This window comes from Monodelphis domestica, chromosome 2 (assembly GCF_027887165.1).
Source record: "Monodelphis domestica isolate mMonDom1 chromosome 2, mMonDom1.pri, whole genome shotgun sequence".
Lineage (NCBI taxonomy): Eukaryota > Metazoa > Chordata > Mammalia > Didelphimorphia > Didelphidae > Monodelphis > Monodelphis domestica.
The window spans coordinates 129,913,537-129,936,816 of NC_077228.1; the positions used below are offsets into that span (position 1 = coordinate 129,913,537).

At 39.0% G+C, this 23,280-nt stretch overlaps 2 protein-coding genes and 1 long non-coding RNA gene across 11 annotated transcripts in view; 2 read left to right on the plus strand and 1 right to left on the minus strand.

The window, feature by feature from the left end:
• Window positions 1-2,610, plus strand: part of MARK1 (microtubule affinity regulating kinase 1) — a 162,977-nt gene extending 160,367 nt beyond the window's left edge. For 8 of the 9 annotated variants that reach the window (XM_007481424.2, XM_056815962.1, XM_007481421.3 and 5 more), the window contains one exon: window positions 546-2,610. In XM_007481424.2, the coding sequence (XP_007481486.1) occupies window positions 546-900 (355 nt within the window). In that variant the 3' untranslated portion in view covers window positions 901-2,610. The remainder of the gene's footprint in view (window positions 1-545) is intronic. The other variant, XR_008916221.1, reaches the window with a different exon arrangement.
• Window positions 1-9,243, minus strand: LOC107651303 (uncharacterized). The gene is made up of 3 exons (XR_001627905.2): window positions 9,106-9,243; window positions 8,458-8,547; window positions 1-553 (listed from the first exon to the last, which is right to left on the minus strand). It is a non-coding gene; the product is annotated as an uncharacterized LOC107651303 (long non-coding RNA).
• C2H1orf115 (chromosome 2 C1orf115 homolog) overlaps window positions 9,019-23,280 on the plus strand; it is a 22,462-nt gene continuing 8,200 nt past the window's right edge. The window contains exon 1 of the mRNA XM_001375744.4: window positions 9,019-9,589. Within this exon, the coding sequence (XP_001375781.1) occupies window positions 9,260-9,589 (330 nt within the window). The 5' untranslated portion in view covers window positions 9,019-9,259. The remainder of the gene's footprint in view (window positions 9,590-23,280) is intronic.

The window sequence follows — 23,280 nt, forward strand, 5'->3', positions numbered from 1 at the left end:
TTATACACACAAAATTATAAAAAATCATCATGGAACCTTTGTGTAATTATTCTGAAATATAACTTCTGATTTTATACTGCTTATAGAAAACATTTCATATTTCAATGAGATGTCTGTAGACCAAGATTCTTTTACTTTGGCCTTGATCTGTCTTGTTCCTTCATGTTGCCTGTAATTTCTCACCTGGTTCCATTTACCTTTCCCCTTCAACAACCAACAAAGAGAATAAAGCAATCAGAGAGAAGAAAAGTACAGTGCACCTTCTAAAGTCATTTTCATATACACAGAAGCTTCTTCTTCATTTTATGTGTGTGTAAAATGTCTATGTCATTTCCAAATTATAGCCATGCACACATTAGTAAGTCAATACAAAGTATTGGTCCTAAGTAACTGTGCTTCATAGTATTATATTAACTTGCTTGTAGTTACCTTTAAATCATCTGCATTGTGGACAGTTTTATTAAATGTGGAAACTTAAACACATTTTCCCATATATTAATTTTGCTGTTGGATGGACTTTTTTTCCCATCTTCTTCCCCTCACAGAAGTACTTCTGGAGAACCAAAAGAAAGAGAAAAAGAGGATAGTAAAGATTCCAAGCCACGTTCTTTACGGTTCACTTGGAGTATGAAGACCACTAGTTCTATGGACCCCAATGATATGATGAGAGAGATCCGAAAAGTGTTGGATGCAAATAACTGTGATTATGAACAAAAAGAGAAGTTTTTGCTCTTCTGTGTACACGGAGATGCCAGACAAGATAGCCTTGTTCAGTGGGAGATGGAAGTTTGCAAGTTGCCACGCTTGTCTCTAAATGGGGTACGCTTCAAAAGAATATCTGGGACTTCAATTGCATTTAAGAACATTGCATCCAAAATTGCAAATGAGCTTAAACTGTAAAGAAAACTAAATTTACAGGATCAGGGAAGATACATACATGATCTACAACTTGTGAATGTACTGATAATGCCTAATGTGATTGGCCTGTGAAACTCCCCCTGTAGAAATTGCCCTTATTGCAATAAGGTTATATATAGTTATAAACTGTAAAATTAAAGTCAGTATGAATTATATTAAATAACTGTAGCTAAAAACATTATGTTCACATGTACAGGTAAGTCAATTGAGTATTCTGTTCATTTTATGTTCATAGAATTGTATAATAAAAAAAAAGATAATTGCTTAAAAAAGATCTTGTATAGTTGTCTAGATTTCTGCACAGAAATATATGTTTGATGCTTTGAGTTGAAATTGTTATTTACATTTTGGTGAGTTTTTTAAATTCTTACCTTCATCATGCATTTTTGAAAATTGTGTCCAGAATTAAAGTGCACAAAAATAGTCTTTACAATTGTAGCATGACATTTTTAAAAATAATTTACAAATCATATATACATTTAAATCAGCACTTGATGAGTCAGCTTTTGTTGTACAGAGAGTTGTACCTGCTTATCTTTGCTGTTATCCTTGTTATTGAGCAAGGGTTAGTTTAAATTAAAAAAAAAATGTTTACAGTGTTGTCACTTAGAGTTTAAAGAAACAAATAAAAAGCTTTGCCTTGGGCTAATTGATACAGGACAATGAGTTTAACAATAGGTCAGATTTTGTCTGAACCTTGAAGTGTTTTCTTCTGGCCCACAGATAAATGTAGCAGGAAAACAACAATAAATCTCCCCTTTGATTATCATGATGTACAGTATGAGTTAGGTTCGCTGCCTTCAGAATATTGCAAATACCAGTTTGTGGAAATGTAATAAATATTGGTACTTTTTCATAGCACAAACTCATTTTTGAAGTGTTGACCAATGCATCAGTTAAAAAATGCCACCTCAGGAATTAACTGGCGTTTGGAACGTTTGGCACCGATTCTTCTCCATACATCATCGTCCACCACTCGCAGCCACTATAATATGTGAAATTACCTAAGAGACTTTTGAGAATTGTTTATAACAGTAGATCATTGATTTATGCTTATGTGGTTGTACAATTTGTTCCCATGTTTGTGTTTAATATTTTACCCAATTCTTGTATTTATTCCACATCATTATCCCTGTAATGTGCAGCTTTGTAATTGGGCATTGACCTATTTTTTCCCTTCATAATTAGTGATACGAACTATGTAAAACCACTAGTACATCTTAATATTTGTTATTTTGTACTGAATTGACCTTGAAAGGTTGACTGTGCATTGTTAGTGTTGTAATTCCTGCAGTTTCAAAATATAAGCCCCATCTACACATGCTAGTAAAATAGAAAGTTCATTCAAAATTATAAATTTAAAGAATAATAAAGCTGTGATCAATAATTCTGTAACCCTAACCTGCATTAGAAAGGTGTGAGTGTAGGTGATTCCATGATGGCTCCCTAAGGTGGATTCTCCATGCTGTCTTGTCCTGTGATGTAGCTTTCTTCTGTAAAAGTTTTGTTCTAGAATGGACATGTATTTTTGCCTTAGCGAAGGGTGGTGTTTGGGAAAAGAACTGTAGCCCCTTTTATTCCAGTGTTCATTCAACAAAATCGATGCAAGTCATCTTTATTCACTTTCACTGGTGCACTCTGAAAATTTACTTGAACAGTTCTCATAATAAAGCACTTGTCTTTTGCTCTTTACCAGAATATGGATTAACTGTTTGCAGTAGAAATTTGTATAATATATGATAATGAATCTACTTCATTTCTTCCAAAGTTGGCATGTGTGTTGGGGAGGGGGCTACCTAGTCTTTAAAAACTTTTTAAAGCAGGTACATGCTAGACTCCAGCGATATCAAGTCCAAATAGATCCAGAAGAAATATCTTTAAAATCATCCCAGTCTTAGAGCATCAAAATGTAACTGAGTTCCAGTGAATATTCAAATTGTGTTAGCTACTCAACTTTCTCTATAAGGCATATGTGCTAAAAATGAGATTATGATATTGGTTTAGTTTGTCTCTCTTTTCTGTTGTTATGAAAGAACCAGTGTTGCTCACATGCCATTTGGACCCTGGCCCAGGCAGTAAGTATAGTGATTGGGAGGGGTGGGGGGGTAAGTGTCAAGAATTTCCCTGACTCATCTTCCAAGGCCTGGTTTCCCCTAGGAACTCTCAGAATCTGACTTGTTTTGCTTTCCCTGAAATCTTCAGGTAAGGATACTAAATATCTGACTTGTTTTAGTTAATACAGAAAAATGCATAGTGACTCATTAAACAATCAACAAAACTTTCCTCCCTTTTGTAACAAGTATTATTACACTTTTATGAGAAATATCAGATAATCCTCTCTGCTGGCTTCCACCTTCCTTAAGCAACTTTGCAGTCCATATTAGAATACCAAATTGCTCTTTGGAATGTGTGTTCCCAGCCCTTCTACTTCCCTTGTGGGATGTCACAAAGGGGTGCTTATTATTGTAATCTTCAGCTCTCTAACAGGATTATAATTTTAGAACTGGAAATGGCTTTAGAAATTTGTTTTACATGTTTTACGGCTGAAGAAACAAATCCAGAAATGTTAACGTATCCGAGATTGTTATACAGGGAACAAGTGGCAAAGCTGAGATTCAAACCTAGGCTCTAATTTCAAATATAGTGCTTTATTATGGTAATAAAGCTCCCCTTCTGAGTAAAGCTAGGCATCTGTCTTTTCTCTCTCTTTAAGGTTCTTTATAACCTAACCCTTTCCAACCTAGCCCTTTCTACCTTTCAGTGTTGGGACACCAGACTTCCTTCCAGCCAAACTGTTCTACTGACTCTTCTATTTCCAGAGCTTTTCCAGTCTCTGTTACTTTGTACTTGTTGCCTTCCATGTTTAGAACATTCATACCCTCCTCAGATCCTGGTTTCCTTCAGGACTCCCATCAAGTGATACCTTCCATTGAAACCTTTCCTAATCCCTCCCCCTACCACAATCTCTGAGGGTTAACTCTCCAAACTATCTTATATCCACTTTGCTTGTGTATGTACTTAAGAGGTGTACATGCCATCCCTCTTTTAGAAAGTAGGCTCTTCTTTGAGTACAGGAATTTTCACCTTAGTCTTTGTATCCCAGGAACTTAGCACAAAGCCAGAGACATAGTTGGTGTTTATTGTATCTTTCTTTATTGATTGATTCCTTGTCTCCAGCTTATAACAACCCCTGGATGCACAAAACGACCTATTTTTAAAAAAATGAATTAAAGCCTCCTGGCACACATGCAGCCCAGACCCACTCTGCCTATATCTTTCTCAATCAATTTTGATGATCGAACCCCTTCTCTGGCCTCAGGTTAATTTTAAAGACCAAGCCCAGGCTAAGAACTCTGGCAATTTATGAAGTATTAACTTCTGTGCTATTTGGGCAAGAGAAAGCTATAAATTGGTGCCAAAACAAAAACTTGTCAATGGGACTACCAGATCAAGAGAAGGGAAATTCACATTATCTAAGGAATTCACCAAAGTGACAGACATTTCTCTTCGCATAAGTCCTCTAAAATGGATAGGAATCAGGACTAGATCTGTGATTCATTAGTAATAAGAAACTCCTAGAGGAGGAAAAGCCCTCTGCTGATACAGGTTGGTACCTTCTTTAAAACTCACAGAACTGCCTGAAGCAAAAGTGTCAAATACTAGCCACACCAGATTAAAATGAAATTGGGGGATGGTTCAGTGGATTGAGAGCCAAGCCTGGAGACAGAAGATCCTAGGTTTAATTCTGGCCTCAGACACTTCCTAGCTGTGTGACCCTGGGCAAGTCACTTAACCTCCGTTGCCTAAACTTCACTGTTCTGTCTTGGAACCAAGACACAGAATTGATTCTGAGATGGAGAGTAAAGGTTTCTGGGGTGGAATTGGGAATTATTTAACTAAACAAAAATAAATAGATGTGAGTAGCTAAATGGCTCAGTGAATTGAGAGCCAAGCCTGGAGTCAGAGGGGGTATCCTGGGTTTGAATGTGGCCTCAGATACTTCCTAGCTGTGTGAGCCTGGGGAAGTCATTCAACCCCCATTGCCTACTCCTCACCACTCTGCTGCCTTAGAACCAGGACACAGAATTGATTCTAAGCTGGAAGGTGAGGGTTTTTAAAAAATACATAGAAAATAATACATTTTAAAACCAAGCCCACAGAATCCTTTATGTATGGTTTGATGGCCTCTGTTTCTGTTTATTGGTGGTTGATACCACTGACCTGACGGGGAAAGCATTTATTAATCCCTTCTATGTGCCAGGCAATATGCTAAGTACTTTTGCCAGTCTTCGTTCCCCACAGCCCTGCCAGGTATCTAGATAGTAATGCTATTATCATCTCCACTTTACAGCTGAGATGAGTGAAGCAGTGATGAAGTGACTTGCCCAGGGTTATACCCAACGGGTAAGTATCTGCAGCCAAATATGGGTTTGGGTTTTTCTGATTTCCAGACTCAGTGCTCTACCCATTACACCACCTACCTACGCCTCTGTTTGCCGAAGGCAACAGTAGTGTTTCCTGTTCCAAAATTTCTACTTTTAGCATCAGTAAAGATCACCAATATAAAGGCACCACTTTATATGGGAAATGGAGTACTATTTATGAGACTAACTAGAGCAGTTTAACTAGAGCCTGGAGTGATTGAAGGTTTATAATGTTGGAAGGAGGTTCAGTCTGTATTGTGAAGGGCTTTTGATGCTAAACAATTTCTGTTTGCTCTTAGATGTAAAGGGGAACACTGGAGTGGTTTGGGCTGGGGTTGGCGGTACAGTGAATAGAGTGTTGAGCCTGGAGTCATTTAAATTAATCTTCATGATTTCAAATCTGGCCTCAAACACTAGCTGAGTGACCCTGGGAAAGTCACTTATCCTTGTTCACGTCAGTTTCCTCATCTGTAAAATAAGCTGGAGAGAAATAGCAAACCTCTCAGGATCTTTGCCAAGAAAACCCTAAATGGGGTCTCACAGAGTAGGACATGGATGAAATAACTTAATAGAGTGCTGAACTATTATAACAGAACTTATTAAGAGGTGTAACATGGCCAGACTTACAGGAAACTCTGGCAGTTAATTGTGTGATGGATAGATTGGAATGAAACAAGACTTAAGGCACTGCAAACAAGAGTTGATTATAATAGTCTGGGTTGAGAAGTAGTAAGAATGGGAACTAGGCAGGCATCTGCATGGAGAGAAGGGGGCAAATGGCAGAAATGTGGAGGAAGAAAGAACATTTGGTAACTGATTGGATATATAGAGCAAATGTGGGATTAAGGATAACATTGAGGGGATTAACCCTGGCGACTAGAAGGAAAGCGGTCCTCCTCGACAGATAAAGGAAATTTCAGGAGAAGGGACAAGGGTTTGGGAGGAAAGATAAATTCTCATTTGAGCCTGCTGAGTTTGAAATGTCTAAGATAGAGAGTTCCAGATGTCTAACAGGAAGTTAATGATGTGGAATCGGAGATCAGAAAAGAAACTAGGTCTGGATAATTGGCAACATTTGAATAATTAATCATGGCATTGAGACTGGCAAGAGTGTCAAGTATAATTAGAAGGAAAAGAATAAAGTAAGGAGAGTAGGAAAGATCGATTGTAGAGCAAAAGCCTCTGAGGTTTCCTGTAGGTATGGAGGAGTGAGAGAAAAGGTAAGGTCCTCATTGGGAGCCGTCTACACAAATGAAATCACAGGTCAGGTTCAGTTATGGTGTATAAATAGAAATAGATAACCATTTGTCACAGTTATAGGTATATGATGGGGAAAAGAAGAAAGGAGGAGGGGGGAGGGAAAGGGAGAGAAAGGAAAAGTAGTATAGTTTAGTGAATATAGAACTAGCTTTGGACCTTGGAAGATCTAGGTTCAAATTCTGCGTCTGACCCCTACTGGCCGAAAGATCCTGGGCAAATCATCTGATTTCTCCCTAGGGCATTATCAGATCTGAACTGCATGAATAAAGGAAGATGCTCACTTGGAACTCCTTTCAACAAAGAAATCACAGATCCAACAAGTACTGTTTCACATGATATTAGTTTCCAGAACATGACAAAGCACAAAGAACCTTTTACTCATTGTCTTGAAGGTGATTAGCTGGTCAAGTTTGAAAACGCATTTGGAAAAAAACGGCATCTCAATTCTTTCCTCCATAAGAAAATACTTGAAAAAGAAGAGAGGAGTCAGGGATATTTTTACTTGGAGAATAATAAAAGAGGAGCTGACAGAATCAAAGAAGGAAGCTGCTTCTTGTTTTCTAACTAATGCAAAAGCAGTGGTGTCAGATTCAGTTATGGAAGAAATACTGCAACTTAGAGTTTTGGGACAAAAAGCAGAAATTTAGTGAAAGTTTGGGAAACTCTGGTAGAGACATCATTATTTTATATTGCAGACCATAATTTCTCTTTATGTATCTAAGATAATTTATTGTTCTTTCACTTCTGTGACAGACCTGTGTCTGAAACCTTAGAGCTAAATAACTAAATCTTTATGAAGTCAAATGCTCCCATTACCTGGTGGATGGAAGTTGCTGAATCACTAAGAATTCTTGGAAAGGGCAGGGAGAGTTGGGAAAGGCAATTATAACAAAAACATCTTTTCATTTTTTAAATTTAAATTTAATTTAAAAAAACCCTTTCTTACTAACAACTCTAATACAGAATGGCAACAGCAAAGGTAGTGGGGTTAAGTGACTTGCCCAGGATCACACAGCTAGGAAGTATCTAAGGCTCATTTGAACTCAAGACCTCCTTTCTCTAGGCCTGGCTCTCAATCCTCTAAACATGACTACCTCCTTAAGTAAGCATGAATGAGACAAAAGAGAAAGTTTGGTAGTTTGGATCAGATGTGGAGTCAGAAGGACCTTGTTTATCCTCAACTCCCAACTCTTACCTCCCAGACTATATCCTAGTCTAAGATCTAAGTAGAAGTGGCAAGTTTTTACACTTTGAAAAATCTCTCTTTCCTCTCTCAGTTTCCTTCTTCCCACTGATACTGCTTGGTGCAGGCTGTTGTTACATCATGCCTATTGCAATAGCCTGATGGCTGGTCTCCCTGCCTCAAGTATCTCCCCACTGCAATCCAACTTTCATTCAGCTGTCAAATTGGTCTCACAAACCCACAGACACACCTCTTTTGGCTACTCAGACTTCCTTCTGGTCATCTAGAATACCATCTTCTGCAAGAAGCTTTCTTCAATCCTCCTTAATCTTAGTGCCTTTCCTCTAAAATTACCTCCTATTTACCCCCTAGTTATCTTGTTTGTACATAGTTGATTCATTTCCAGTTTTCTCCTCCATTAGATTATAAGTTCCTTAAAATCAGGTTCTGGGTTGCTTGTTTGTCTCTCTTTGTATCCCAAGTACCTAGCGCAATGCCTTGCTTAGAGTAGATATTTAATATGTGACCTCAGTTTGCACAACTGTACAATGCATATGATTAGACAATCCTTAACTCACAGGACTGTTGGGCATGTGAACATATGGTTTTTAGAAGTTACAGTAGCAATGCTAAGTAATAAGATTATTTTTTTCTTGGAGATAGCTTACTAACCTCATAAGGAAGACTTGGTATTCTTAGTCAATAACATCTTTGATATGAGGCTATAGAGTATTGTAAAGAGAGTGCTCACAATCTGGAGATCTGAGGAAGAATAACAGTAAGGACAAGTGACCTTGAGTGAGCCACTGAGTTCCATCATCTATAAAAAAAAATCTTTTTTATTTATTTTTATTTAATTTTTTCCCATGGTTCCATGATTCATGTTTTCTTCCCTCTCCCACCGCTCCCCCTTCTTGGAGTTGACAAACAATTCCACTGAGCTATAGATATAGATATAGATATAGATATAGATATAGATATAGATATATTCTCATTCAAACCCACTTTCCATAATATTCATTTTTATAAAAGAGTAGTCCTTTGAAACCCAAACCCCAAATGATATACCCATATACACAAGTGATAAATCACGTTTTCTTCTGCATTTCTACTTCCACGGTTCTTCCTCTAGAATCGTCTATAAAAATTAAGATAATAGTTGTACTCCCTAGTGATACTGAATCGTGAAGAAAGTGTTTTGTTCAGTTTCACTCTATAAATAGGAAGTAGTAGTAGCTGTAGCAGTAGTTAGTAGTAGTTGTTAGTAGTAGTAGCAGCAGAGGAAGAAGAATGGGTAGTATTTACATAGCTAATACTGACCCTTGTTACCAGGGGGCGCCAGGAACCGGGTCTCTCCTGCTCTTCGGGTCCTGTTCAGTGAAGTCACAGGGAGGAGGGTCAGGGAGAAGGCGGGGAGCAAAGGTTCTCTCCTCTCCTCTCGGGACCGCCTCGGCTCAGTAGCTCTGGAGGCAGCATGACGGTGGGCGCGAGGCTCCGAGAGAAGATGGACCGCAGATACCTTCGCCGGTTCCCGGGGCGGGGGCAAGAGGAGGGGGAGGAGGAGGAAGAGGTGGCCTGTATCCTTCAGCACCAGCAATTAGAGGAGGAAAGAGAGGAGACTAGGGGCTATGAAGAGCAGCAGCAGAGCCCGCGACCCCAGGGTGAGGTGAGAGGGAATCAGGAGCCCCACTCCAAGAGAGTTCACTTTGCCTTTCTCCCGAAGAGATATGAGCCTCTGGAGGAGCAGGCAGCCGGAGAAAAGCCTAAAAAGAAATATCGGAAGAAGCTCAAGAAGTATGGCAAGGTATGGCGTAGAGGGAGGCGCAAGAGGGGGAGGCTGGGACCTACATTTGTCCCGCTGGTCCCTGGAGCTACTGAGGAATGGGCCAGTTCTGACTCTTCCGGTCCTCCGACCTCTGAGGTGCAGGAGAAGGGGCGCTTTCTGACATCAGACCTCCGGCACAGAGGCTCTGCTCTGACATCCTTTAATTACTCCCGCCTCTAACTTGTGCGCCTGGGGCGCGTCCCACACTCATCTGCCCCGGCATCAAGTTTGCGCCAGGGCTCGGGGCAGTGGGAGAAGTGACAGGTGCACTTCCTGCCATCTAGGGATGGCTTTTCTGCTTCTGACATCTCGATAGACACAGGCCCACCTGAAAAATACTCGAATCGATACGACTTTCCAGTCCACCCTACCACCTTAGATCTAACCCAGCATATTCTTGTATAATATAATTGCCTAGTAAGTTCTTACTGACTTACTGATTAGCCCATTTGAGAAGAGACCTCTGCAAATTGTAGTGTATGTGGGTTCTTTTACCCCAGTGCCTTCCTTTTACATGTAAGTAAATCGAGGCATAGAGAACAACTTGCCTAGTGTTTCAGAGAATCAGTCAGTGGCAGAGCCGTGACTAGAATTCAGATCATCTGCTTTTTTTCTACGACTAAATGATGCCTGGTTTTCTCTGGTCTGTGATTATTTCTGCCATAAGAAAGATTTCTCTGATCACTAGCTGATTTCTCCGAGCTTCTCAGGGCAGGTATAATGGAAATATTTGTGGCTTTTACATTTGAATTCTATCTCTGATACTTTGTGATTGTATAACCCTAGTAAATTCATTTAGTCTTTTGTGCCTCTTTTACCTCATCTGTGAAATGGAAATAATGCCTTCATTAACTACCTCAAAAGATTGTCTTTAGGAAAATATTCTGTGAGCTCTCAGATCCTATGTAATGTGAATTGTTAACACCATTCCACTTTCCTTTCTCATATCTGGTTATCTACTCTAAACCATGCAGGGACAAGATGACTGAAGGAGACTGTAGACTATAAGTCTGAAGGGGAAGAAGAGAAGAAGGCAGAGAAAGACTGATTTATAGGCAATTTCCAAATTTATCCAGTTGATCAACACTTACTAAGTGCCTATCATGTTCCAGAAACTGTGCTTCACCCTTGCTCTAAATATTTTGACAAAACTACTGATTTAAATTGATTAAAGAAATACAAATCCAAACAATTCTGAGATATCTCATGCCACTTATTGGACTGACTAAGATGATAAAAGGGCAAAGTGACAAATGTTAGATGGGATGTAGAAAAAGGAGACACTAATACACAGTTGGTGGAACTGTGAACTGATCCAACCAGTTTGGATCCTTGCATTGGTGATTATAATTGTCATTTACAGTTGATCATCATATTATTACAATTACTATGTACAATGTTTTTCTGGTTCTGCTCAGTTCACTTTGCATCATTTCATATGTCTTTTTTTTTTTTAACTCTTAGCTTCAATCTTAGAATTGATGCTAAGTATCAATTCCAAGACAGAAGAGTGGTAAGGGCTAGACAATTGAGGTTAAGTGACTTGCCCAAGGTCAGACAGCAAGGAAGTGTCTTGAGGTTAAATTTGAAACCAGGACCTCCTGGCTCTATGTCACTGAGACACTAGCTGCCCTTCATATAAGTCTTTCCAGATTTTTTTTATGTTCATCCTGTTCCTCAATTCTTAAGGCACAGTAATATTCCATTATAATTATACCACAACTTGTCGTTCTGTTCCCTAATTAATGGACATCCCTTCAGTTTCTAATTGTCACCACAAAAGGAGCTGCTATAAATACCTTTGTGCAAGCAGGTCCTTTCTCCCATCTTTGATCCCTTTGGGATTCAGACCTAGTAGTGGTGTTGCTGGGTCAAATGGTATGCACAGTTTTATGGCCCTTTGGGCATGATTAGAGCCATTCTTCTGACAGTAGCCCCAATTTATTCAATATTTATCTTGTTTGTAAAAGGTTGTTTGCACATTATCTCCCCTCTTAGCTTTTAAACTCTTGGAAGGCAGGGGCTCTTTATTTGTTTGTTTTTGTCTTTCTTTGTATCCCCAGTGTTTTGGCACAGTCCCTGGCACCTGGTAGGACTTCCCAGACTGTTCCAAAGCTTATATTCTGCCTTGGACAGCCTAGTCCCAACCTCCACATCATTATGAAGCCTCAGCAGTAGGACTTTGTCTCCTTTGGACATATTATTTGCCCAACTCTTCACTCCATTATTTGCAGATATTTCTCTGGGTGGGGAATTCCATACATAAATATGGTTCTTGTCAACTCTCCTAGTCCCTCTTCCAACTGGCTATTTCAGTGCTGAATGCTTTGTGACCTATAGACATATTTGTTTGCTTTAGGTTGGGGGATGGAAGAGGAGGAAGAGCCCAGAGGAAGAAGTTTCAAGGACTGGGGGGGTAGGGAAGCAAGACAAAAGGCTAGGGAGGGTTAAAAATGGAAGTTTCATGCCTAAAAGACAGGAACTAAGAATTTTCCCTTTTGGGGGGCTGCAGCACCAATCTTTGTAGCTTCTAATTCCTTGCTACCATGGGCAAACTCCTCAAGTCCTCCGAGCCTCATTAGAGAAACTTCCAGGGATCAGCTTCCCAGTAAAGATTATCGTTTCCTAGCTTTCATAGTTCCATTACACTCTTCTCTTGATATTAGTATTAGACTGAGGCCAGGATTCCCAATTTGTTGAGAATCAGAGCACTAAGTAAAAAAAAAAATAAAATGTGCTAACCAAAGCAACCAGCTTAATCTGTCCCCTCCATGCTCCCTGTTGCTGTGTGTGGTTTATTTTTAAATTAAAACTAATCCAATCTCATTACCGTAACAATACTTTGTGAAAATTAAATATATCTTAGGGTGTTAAAAAAAATGGAGAACTGGGACTCACTCATGGGGGGTGGAGCAGAGAAGGGTGCAAGAAAGGACCAAGCAAGTGTTTATTAAGCTCCTGCAATGTCAGGCACAGTGTTAAGTACTTTAGAAATATCTCCTCACTTGATTGTAGCCTTAAAGATCAGAGGTTTAGAGCTGAAAAGAACATTTTTGTTGTTGCTATTCAATCATGTCAATAATGTCTGACCCCATTTGAAGTTTTCTTGGTAAGGATCCTGGAGTGGTTAGCCATTTCCTTTTCCAGCTCATTTTACAGATAGGGAAACTGAGGCAAACTGGGTTAAATGACTTGCCCAGGGCCTTAAAGTATCTGATGTCAGATTTGAACTCAGGATGACTAGTTTTCCTGAGTCCAGTCCCAGCACTCTATCTACTTTACCACCTAGCTGCCCCTTATCATCTAATCTAGCCCCCTCCTTTTAGAAATAAAATGGGTGAAGTGTTAGCTTGTCCTAAGGTCACAAAAATTGTAAATGACAGTGCTGTGATACAACTACTAAAAATTCATTTATATAATGTAGTGAATTAAGTTTTCCTCAAAGCTTGAAAGACTTGAGTTGGACCCTGACCCTTACTGAGTCTATGATCCTGGGCAAAGTCCCAGTGCTCCCAGGCAGTTCTGGAAGACTCCAAGATTGGAAGAAGATGCCATGTCATGTTAGCAGAGGGGATTTCCCCACCTAGGAGTTCCCTATGCCAATCCCAGGTCATTGAAAAAACAACTGATAATAATGAGGCAGCTAGATGGAGCAGGAGGAGATAGAGAGCACAGGAAGACCTGAGCTCAAATCCAGCCTCAAATACTTATTAGTTGTGTTGCCCCTCGTCAGTTGTGTTTGTTTGCCTTAGTTTCCTTGGCTGTAAAATGGGGATAATGGGACTTGTTCCCAGGGCTAATGTGAAGATCAAATGAGATCATGTTTGTAAAGTGCTTAACCCAGTGCCTAGCATTTTATACATTCTTGTTCCCTTCGCCTTCTCTTCTGATCCAGTACTTTCAAGTCTACAAAGTAGTTGACTGAAGCTAAGAGATTAAACCTCTTGTCGGTGGCTACACAGCAAAGAATTGCCTCATTCAGATTTTGAACAAGATCTTATTGACTCCAAGTACAAATTCAATAGGTAGTTTGGATACTTTTATCTCTTCCCTACAAATAAGGAAACTGAGGCTCAGCAAAATTAAGTGATTTTTCCTATATCGAGAAGCTTGTTGTTGTGCAGCCCTGTCCAAGTCTTCATAATTCCATGGACCATACTGCCTCTGGAGTTCTCTGGGCAAAGATACTGGAGTGGTTTGTCATTAATGCCAACAGAGGTTATGTGAGTCACCCAGAGTCATACAGCTAGTGAGTATCTGAAGTTGTTTTTGAACTTAGGTCTTCCTGATTCCAGATCCAGCTCTCTACTCACTGAGTCACCTAGCTACTCCTTTGAAGTGTAAAGGATAAATTTAGCATTGTGACCTAAACTATATTAATTATTTGGTTGCCATGGATATCCCAAATATAAAAAGTACCCAAGTCAGCTGGAAATTTATGGTGATTTAATTGATATAGTGGAAAGAAATTAAGAAGAAGGAAGATGGAAAGGGTGTAGGATTTCTCCTGCCTGGCTTGTGCCAGGAGGAAGACCAGAGGCTCTAGGAAGGTAAGGTTTTGGAGAGTATAGGAGGAAGGAATCAGCCTGAACCCCAAGAGGGCTCAGCCAAGATGCCTGAACCTGAATTAGCTCAAGGGCAAACTCACCGCCAAAACCCAGACAAATAGCTGCCACCACGCCAATATGTTGGAACGCTTAGCACGCTGCCAGCCAGAGTTGCCTCTCCGGGGAAAGAGCGCAAAGAGAGGAAGTGACATGCCTTATATAGATGGTTTTATGTCACTTTCCTGCGTCTCATCTGTACCAATGATAGCTTAGCTTGACTTAGGACAGCCCAGGGGTCTGTCAGCTGTTTCTGCACATGTCTGTTTAAGGCCATCTTAGATACTTAATCCTTGAGTATGGATACGTACATTCCTGAAATTGTTAAACTAAGTAGGGTGGAGCAATGTAGAGTTCCCAAGACTTGATTCTGTTAGACCAAGTATTTCCATTGCTACAAATCAGGAAATAGCTAAATCAAATCTTCTAAAGTATGGTCTGAATAGGGTGGAGTAGTTTTAAAATTCACAGAAGCTAGAGGGTAATAAATAAGTCATAACTCGACCCCAGTTCTTCTGACAACAAGACCAGCAATTTGTCTGCTATACTATATCTATCATGGGGAAGTTGCTCCTTTTTTTTTTAAATCATCTTTTAGGGGGCAACTGGGTGGCTCAGTGAATTGAGTCAAGCCTAGAGACGGGAGGTACTGAGGTCAAATCTGGCCTCAGACACTTCCCAGCTGTGTGACCTTGGGCAAGTCACTTAACCCTCATTGCCTAGCCCTTACCACTCACTCTTCTGCCTTGGAGCCAATACATAGTATTGGCTCCAAGATAGAAGGTAGGGGTTTAATAAATAAATAAATAAATGAATGAATAAAATCAACTTTTAAAGATTCAGTGCAAAAAAGTTAAATTTCTAAACTTCTTCAATTATTGACTTTCAACATGTTTAATAAAAAGGCAATGAATATGGATGACCCTTTTACCCCTCTTTCAAGGAATTAATGGTCTCCATCTTGTTTCTTCTCTCTGTTCCATCATGTCTTCTATAATATGACAGAATTTCCATCTTTACTACTTTCCACAAGTAGAAGCCTGCTTCCAACTGAGTAGATAGATAGATTGAGCATTTATTAAGCACTAATTATGTGCCGGGCACTGAGCTAAGCACTGGAGATGCAAAAACAAGTTTAAAAAAAAGACAACAATCCCTCTTCTCCAAGGCTTTCCATTCCAGTGGGCAAAGGGAGGTACAGAGGGATGGATCCCACAGAACAGAGGCATCCTCGGGGTGAGAAGGCTGTTAGTGATTGGTGGAAAAGACTGGTGAGTCAGGAGCAGAGCTGAGAAAGAAGTGGAGTATTTAATGTGGGCATCACAGTCAATATCTAATCCATAGAAATCACTCTGTTTTCAGCAACATCATCATTTCACTTTTTTGGTAAAAATGTCTATCAACTATATCATCCAAACTAGGAGCAAAATATGGACCTCATTTTACAGATGAGGAAACTGAGGCCCCCAGTGGTGTTACATGATTGACCTAATGTTATACAGGTAGTGAATGACAGAGCTCCCAGGAAAACTCAGATCCTCAGGCTCCAAATCCAGTAGTTTTTACAGTAAATCAGTTTCCTATGTAGAGATTGCTGTTGCATAGTAATGTCAGGGCTTAATGTGAGCGATTGTAATTGCTATCAGATTTTGTTTATATAGCACTTGATATGTCAGATAGGTGATGGGAGATTTACTAGAAAAAGCCTGGCTTCTAAAAACAAGTCACTATTTTTTTTTGGTCACAAATGACAAACTTTTTTCATCAATCAGCTTTTCAGTTTATGTCCAAGTCTCTTCCTGCTATTATTGAAAGAAAGTAAGCGGAGTTGGCAATTGCTGTAGAACATGAACTCTGAAGTGAAAAATCTTGGTGAGGATGACAAAGTAATCAAAATAAATGAATAAGTCCTTTCAATGCCCTTTCTACTCAACATTGCCCCATTCTCCATGTCCCACTCATTCTATCCCATGCTGCAATGATGAAAAGAGTGATAAATTTCTATTAAAGTTAGCAATTATTTAATATTCCAGACATTGCAAGGTAATGGAGATGCAGAGGAAAAAATGAAAGGAGTGGTGGGCTTCAATTCAATTTCACAATCACTTGTTAGGGGTCTCTATTCAGACTCTTATCAGTTCTTTTTCTGGATGCAGATAACATTTTTTATATGAGTCTCTGGGATTGTCTTGGATGACTATATTGCTGAGAATAACTAGGCCAATCATGGTTTATCAAAAAATATCACTGTTACTGTGTACAATGTTTTTCTGGTTCTGCTCATTTCATTTTGCATCAGTTCATGTAAGTCTTTTCAGGTTCTTCTGAAATTATCTTGCTTGTCATTTCTCATAGCACAATAGTATTCCATTACAACTGTATACCACAACTTGTTCAGCCATTTCCCTATTGATGAATAACCTCAATTTCCAATTCTTTGCTACCACTAAAAGAGCTGCAATAAACATTTTTGTACAAAGGGGTCCTTTCCCCTTTAAAAAATCTCTTTGGGAGATCTAGTAGTAGTATTTCTGGATCAGCGGGTATGCACAGTTTTAGAGCCTTTTGGGTATAGTTCTAAATTATTCTCCATAATGGCCGCATCAGACCACAACAGTGCATTTGTCACCTAATTTCCATACATTCCATCTAACATCTGCCATTTTTATTTTCTGTCATATTGACCAATCTGAGAGAGGTGAGGAACCTCAGAGCTGTTTTAATTTGCCTTTCTCTAATCAAGAGTGATTAAGTGCATTTTTTCTTATGATTCTAGATTGCTTTGATTTCTTCATATGAAAACTGTCTATTCATATCCTTTTGTCATTTATCAGTTGGAGAATGACATTTTTTATAAATTGGACTTCATTCTCTACATATTTGAGAAATGAGATCTTAATCAGAGATACTTACTGTAAAAGTTTTCCCCCAGCTTTCCAGAGCAGACATTTACATAAGACTTGAAGGTTCATAAAATCCTTTATATATTTAATTTGTATGATTCTCACAATGATTCTGTGGAGTTAATACTATAAGCATCTCTGTTTTATAGATAAAAAAGGAGATTGATACCCTTGTTTATGGTTATATAGCTAATAATTTTTGTAATCAGGACTTGAACTCAAGACTCCCAGACCTTTTCTATGAGAGAAGACTTCTACAGCCTCTGTCAGTCAATCTCAATTTGATCTATTTAGGGAGTAAATTTAAAATATAAAATTCTCCTTATATCACTAGCTCAGCAGGTTTATCAGAATAAGGCTTTGTCTTACTAATGAAACATTTAATTAGGTCTAATTATGTGCAATGTACTGTGTACTCTGAGACTATAAAGAGAAAAGGAGAAGGTTCTTGCTCTCAAGAGGTTCACATTCTAATAGAGAAGACAACATATACAGAAAGTTTATATTGCAAGTCAAATAAAAAGGTCCCACGAACCCTTAGAGTTCAAACGCAAAGCAGAAGGTAACATGTTTTCATTGTCATTGTCATCATCATCATTATTTAATTTTACATTATAATTATAAAATATACAATGTGTACCTGAAATCTTGGGTGCTGGGTACAGTGGATAAAGTGCTGGACCAGGAATCAGGAAGATTTGAGTTAAAATCCAGCCTCAGGTAGGTTATTAGTTGTGTGACCCTGGGCAAGTCTTTAAACTGGTTTGTTTCAGTTTCCTTGTCTGTAAAATGAGCTGAAGAAGGAAATGGAAACCCACTCCAGTATCTTTGCCAAGAAAACCACAAATGGGGTCACAAAGATTTGAAGATGACTGAAATGTCTGAACAGCAACCCAAAAGTCAAAAAGTAAAAGTCATCGTACAATTTTAATCTTTATACATTGTTTAATGTCACTAAGAATTTTCAAACATCGTGCATAACTAATATGTTGCATTTCCATGGTAGCCATTCATTATTCAGTAAATGTTTGTTGAATGGCATGGATTATTTGGTAATTGCTCTTTAACTCCACTTGCCCCCAAGAAGAAGCCCAATGTGGAAAATGAGTTTCGTGTTCTGTCAGCTATTTAATAATGTTCACTTTGGTGTAAGGAAAGAAAGAAAGGAGAAGAGTGCAAACATAAAACAGGAAGTCTTTCCCCAGCTGTCCTTTAGACAACCATAAATTGGTAGGCTTGGGAGGCCAGGAGCTAAAGCAGAGGTGCCCAGATTGTGATTAAAAACAAAACAAAACAATTAAGGGGAAGGAGAATAAGAGTCAAAAAAAGCAGCTTAGATGATGTGGAAATGGAAAAACCACTGGATTTCCAGTCAGAAGACAGAAGATTTTGTCCAGATTCTATTTACTACTTGTGAGATATTGAGCAGTTTCAAATCTTGAGTTTTTAATTGGTAAAATGGAAATAATACCAGTAGCACTTATAGGTAGGTAGTCTTAGTGGTAAAATTAGGGGTTATTGACTGAGTATACTATACTAGTGGTCACCAGGGATTGATTCAATCCCAATAAATTACTCAAGTCAGTTTGGGATTTTTATGGTGGTTTTAATTATAATAGAAGGAAGAAATTAAGAAGAAGAGAGGGAGGAAAGAGGTATAAGATTTCTCCTGCCTAACCTAAGCTAGGGGAAGTTCAGAAACCTCAGTCAGGGCCTCCTCCAAGATGAAGGGTCTTCTTGGAGGATAGTGCTTTCAGGAGATAAAGGAAAGGAAGAATCAGTTACCTCACCAAGGACACTCAGGGAAGATGCCTCACCTAACCCACGTTACAGAGCTTCTTCTAGTCACCTACCAGCAAGCCACAACGGTCAAACTGCCAAGACACCCAGCACGCTGCCACGAGCCACACAAGCCAGAGAGAGCCATGTCTCTGTGAGAGGGACTGGAGAGAGAAAGTGATGTGAAATATATAGACTGTTCTTTACATCACTTCCTGTGTCTCACATGTACCAATGGTAGCTTAAGCTTGACTTAGGACAGGCCAAGGGATCTGTCAGTTGTTTCTTATTTGTCACTTGCTAGCACATGTCTGTCATAGGCCATCCTCCTCAACACTTAATCCTTAAGTAGGGGTGTAGACATTCCTGGTTGCTAAGATTTTAAAGACTAATCAGAGTGGAGAAAATCTAAAATTCACAGTAATCTGGCAAGGTGGAAAAAGTCTTGGCTTTTGAGACAGAGAACTGGTGCTCTGCAACTTACTACTCTATGCATGTGCCCCATAGCAAGTCCCAGCCTCTTTGATCCTTAGTTTCCTTGTCTGTAAGAGAAGAAGGGAGCTGGTCCCTGACCTATTGTGAGATCCCTGCCAGCTATAAATCTATGATCCTATGACCTTTCTTTGAGGATTAAAAACAAAAGGCTTCCTCATTTGTGTGTTTTGGGGGAGTGGTGGTGGGGAAATTATATAGTTGTCTTGTTTAGAGCTATTTTCCCTTTTGGAATAGAACGGGAAAATTCCCACAATAAGTTAGTTAGGTATCAACTAACAAGAAACAGAAACTACCTTCTCTTTCTCAGACTCTTCTGTTTGTGCCCAGATTGCACAGGAGTGAGGAAGACTCTGATTCTCTCCATCCTATTAGCTCTGGTGTAGTTTTCCCTCATTAATACTGGATTTCCCCATGGCTGTGATTAAGGAGATAGTGGGTTTCCTAGATTTTAATTTCTATAATTCCATTCAAATAGAAAAGTGTGACAAAAGGGCAGTTGAATTTAATGGTCATTTCTACTAGGAAGCCAAGAACTATATCCCCAGAAGAGGATGAAAATTCTAATTATCCCCCTATAGCCGAAATCTCCTGGGACATCAGTAAATTAATACAAAGAATCTGAATTTCAGGAAAAACTCATGTCTGGAGGAAACTAGTAGGTGATTTCTCCCTGCCCCTCCGCCCCCCCCCCCCAAATGAGCTTGTTATCTTGAGATTCATTGTATTTTATGGTTTTAAAATTATGGTATTTGTTTTAGTAGATGGAAGAAATTTGACTTCTTGGTGGATTTTTTTTTAATTAACCCGGGAATTTTTGTAGCATTTGCAGATCCTCTCTGGTATCCTGGGAGGCCAAACTCAGATTTAGCCCATCCTTGTCTCATGGACTCCTGCCTTATGGCTGCTGAGTCAAATATTGACTCAGAATTTAGATTTGAACAGAATCTCTATACCATCCAAACTGTAGCTGAAGGAAATCCTCACTATAAAGTGCTTTCAGAAAAAAGAAAAAAAAAAAAATATATATATATATATATATATTTGGCAACTTTTTTTGGTCTTTTTAAAAAACATTTTTGTGGAGATAAACATTTTCTTGTCTCTTTTCCCCCATAATCTCCAGATGATTTTCAAATCATACATATTAGCAGTCTCTAAGTCCTGCTGGATTCACTGGGGCACAGGCCCCCATAGTTTTCTGGCCCAATATTCCACTAAATTCCCATAAAACATTTTTCTCATATGAGTGGAGCCTATTCTGATCCTTAAGTAAAGTTTGACCATTTTCCAACCATTTGTACTGGGAAACTCCATTCTAATTGTTATTAGTTTGGGAGAATTTCCTTTTATTTGTTTATGATCCCCACTCCAAGGTCATTGTGAATAACAATAATATTTTATTTCATCCTCCCCCCAAAAAAGAATTATCTAACAGCCTTGCCTACTTCCCACCCACTCTGATCCCAACAAACACATATTCCATTCCATGAAAATCAGAAATGGTGAGCGTAAATTTAGCTCTCACCTTGATCTACAACCTGAAAAGCTATCCTCTCTGGATGGCATTGAGATAAACTTTGGTGCATATTTTACATGTCTTTATTCCACATTTCTCAAAGCTATGTTTTGACATCATTCCAATAAATGAGTTATTTTAGTGGTACTTCTGTTAGTGGCAAAGATGAAATGATAAATTCTTCTGAAGAGATAATAAACCAAGAATATAGATGACATAAATGTCACAAAACAAAGTTTAAGGAAAGAAATATAAGGCATCTTGGTTTTTAGTAGCTTAACATTAAACAGACTTTCTCTGCTTTTCTTTATTTAAAAAAAAATACTTCGTTGCTTCACATGTAAAATGTTTCCTATTAATTCTACAAGAGCATTTTCAGAATATCTCTCTCCATACCATTCTCCTCCTCTACCCTACCATTACTCATCAATAGCATAGGGACAAGTGACACTTAGAAAATCCTGTAAGTTCATTATTTGATTTTTTATTTTGCAAACCTTCCACATCTGAAGAGATGGTCTTCAAAGGAGATACAGTGGATAGAGTACTAGATGCGGAATCAGAAAGACCTGAGTTCAAATCCTATCTCAGAAACTTTTTTGTATGACCATTGTTTAAACCTCTATTTGCCTCAATTGCCTCATCTATAAAATGAAAATAATAATAGCACCTGATTACTAGGGTTGTTGAAGTGTGTGTGTGGGAATAAACGGATAATATTTATAAAGTGCTCTGCAAATCTTAAACCAGTATGTAAACATTATTTTTGTTTTGTTCATTATTAAATGAATTTTTTGGCTAAAAAAGATCTATTACAGGCTGGTTGGCTGATCGTTCTGGAGCATATCTAACCTGACATGTACTAGCTTGGTATGAAGCAGCATGGCTTCATGGAAAGGTCATTGACTGTGGAGTCAGAGGACCAGCAAGTGACTCTTGGGTGACTTTGGGCAAGTCACTTAAGGTCACTAGGCCATCGTTCCCTTTTCTATAAAAGGAAAAGGCACGATGAGATCTTCTCTAAGGTCTCTGCCCAGTGTTAGGTGTTAAAAGCTGCCTGTGCTTAGGCTTCACTGGCTTAGCTTTTAAGAACCTAGGAAAGCTTTATTTTTTATTTATTTATTTATTTTTTTAAAACCCTTACCTTCCGTCTTGGAGTCAATACTGTGTATTGGCTCCAAGGCAGAAGAGTGGTAAGGGCTAGGCAATGGGGGTCAAGTGACTTGCCCAGGGTCACACAGCTGGGAAGTGGCTGAGGCCAGATTTTAACCTAGGACCTCCCATCTCTAGGACTGGCTCTCAATCCACTGAGCTACCCAGCTGCCCCCGGAAAGCTTTATTATACATTATAATGGGGAAAGGAAAGGGAAGAACACTTGGCTAAGAAAGTATAGTATGTGGAAAAGATTGCTGACTCCCAGTAATTAGGGGACCTGGATTCAAATCTCATTTCTGCACTTAAACTCCCTCCTTCCCTCATCATTTAATGTCAGTTGTGATGAAAAGAAGTTATTTCAAATTGGTTAAAGTTAGATAAGACTAAAAAAATCACTAGAGATTGTGTTGCAAGAACATAATAATAAATAAGAGGAAAGTTTATGCTCACCCTAAGATATACTGGCACATCCAGCCTGTGTTCTATGCACTCTTAGGTCTAAGAACCCCAGAACTGTCAATTACTTTGGATGAATCAAGAAGTTGTTGTTGAGTTACTTATTTCACTTAGAATCTTCATGACCCCATCTGGGGTTTTCTTGGCAAAGATACTGGAGTGGTTTGCCATTTCCTTCTCCAGCTCGTTTCACAGATGAGAAACCGAGGCAAATATGGTGAAGTGACTTGCCCAGGTCATATAGTTATAAAGACCCTGAGGTCTGATTTGAACTCAAGTCTTCCTAGACCTGGACCTTCCTCCAGGTCCAGCACTCTATTTACTGTGCCACCTCACTGCTCTGAGTAAGAAGGAACTAGATTCAAAGCCCACTTCAGACTGACTTTTTGCAAGTCATTTAATTTACTGTGCCTCAGTTTCCTTTTCTGTAAAATGAGAGAGATTGACCTGATGGTCCCTTTTTTCTAGCTTCAAATCTTTGACTCTAGGAAGGATCTTTTGAGTAGCAGCATTTTGTAATGGAGCCAGAGGCCCTAAATTCAAATCCTCACATACCTCTTATCACCTGTGTGCCCTTAGGAAAATAGCTTAAACTTCCAGGAATCTCAGTTTCTTCATCTGTAGAATAAAGATAGTATCACCCTCTTTCTTGCTGTGAGGCTCAAATGTAGGTGAAAACATTTTGTATGTGAAACTAATGTTTGTGGAAATATTTTGCTTTCACAACGAGCTAGTTATATAATCTATTTTTTCTCTCCCCC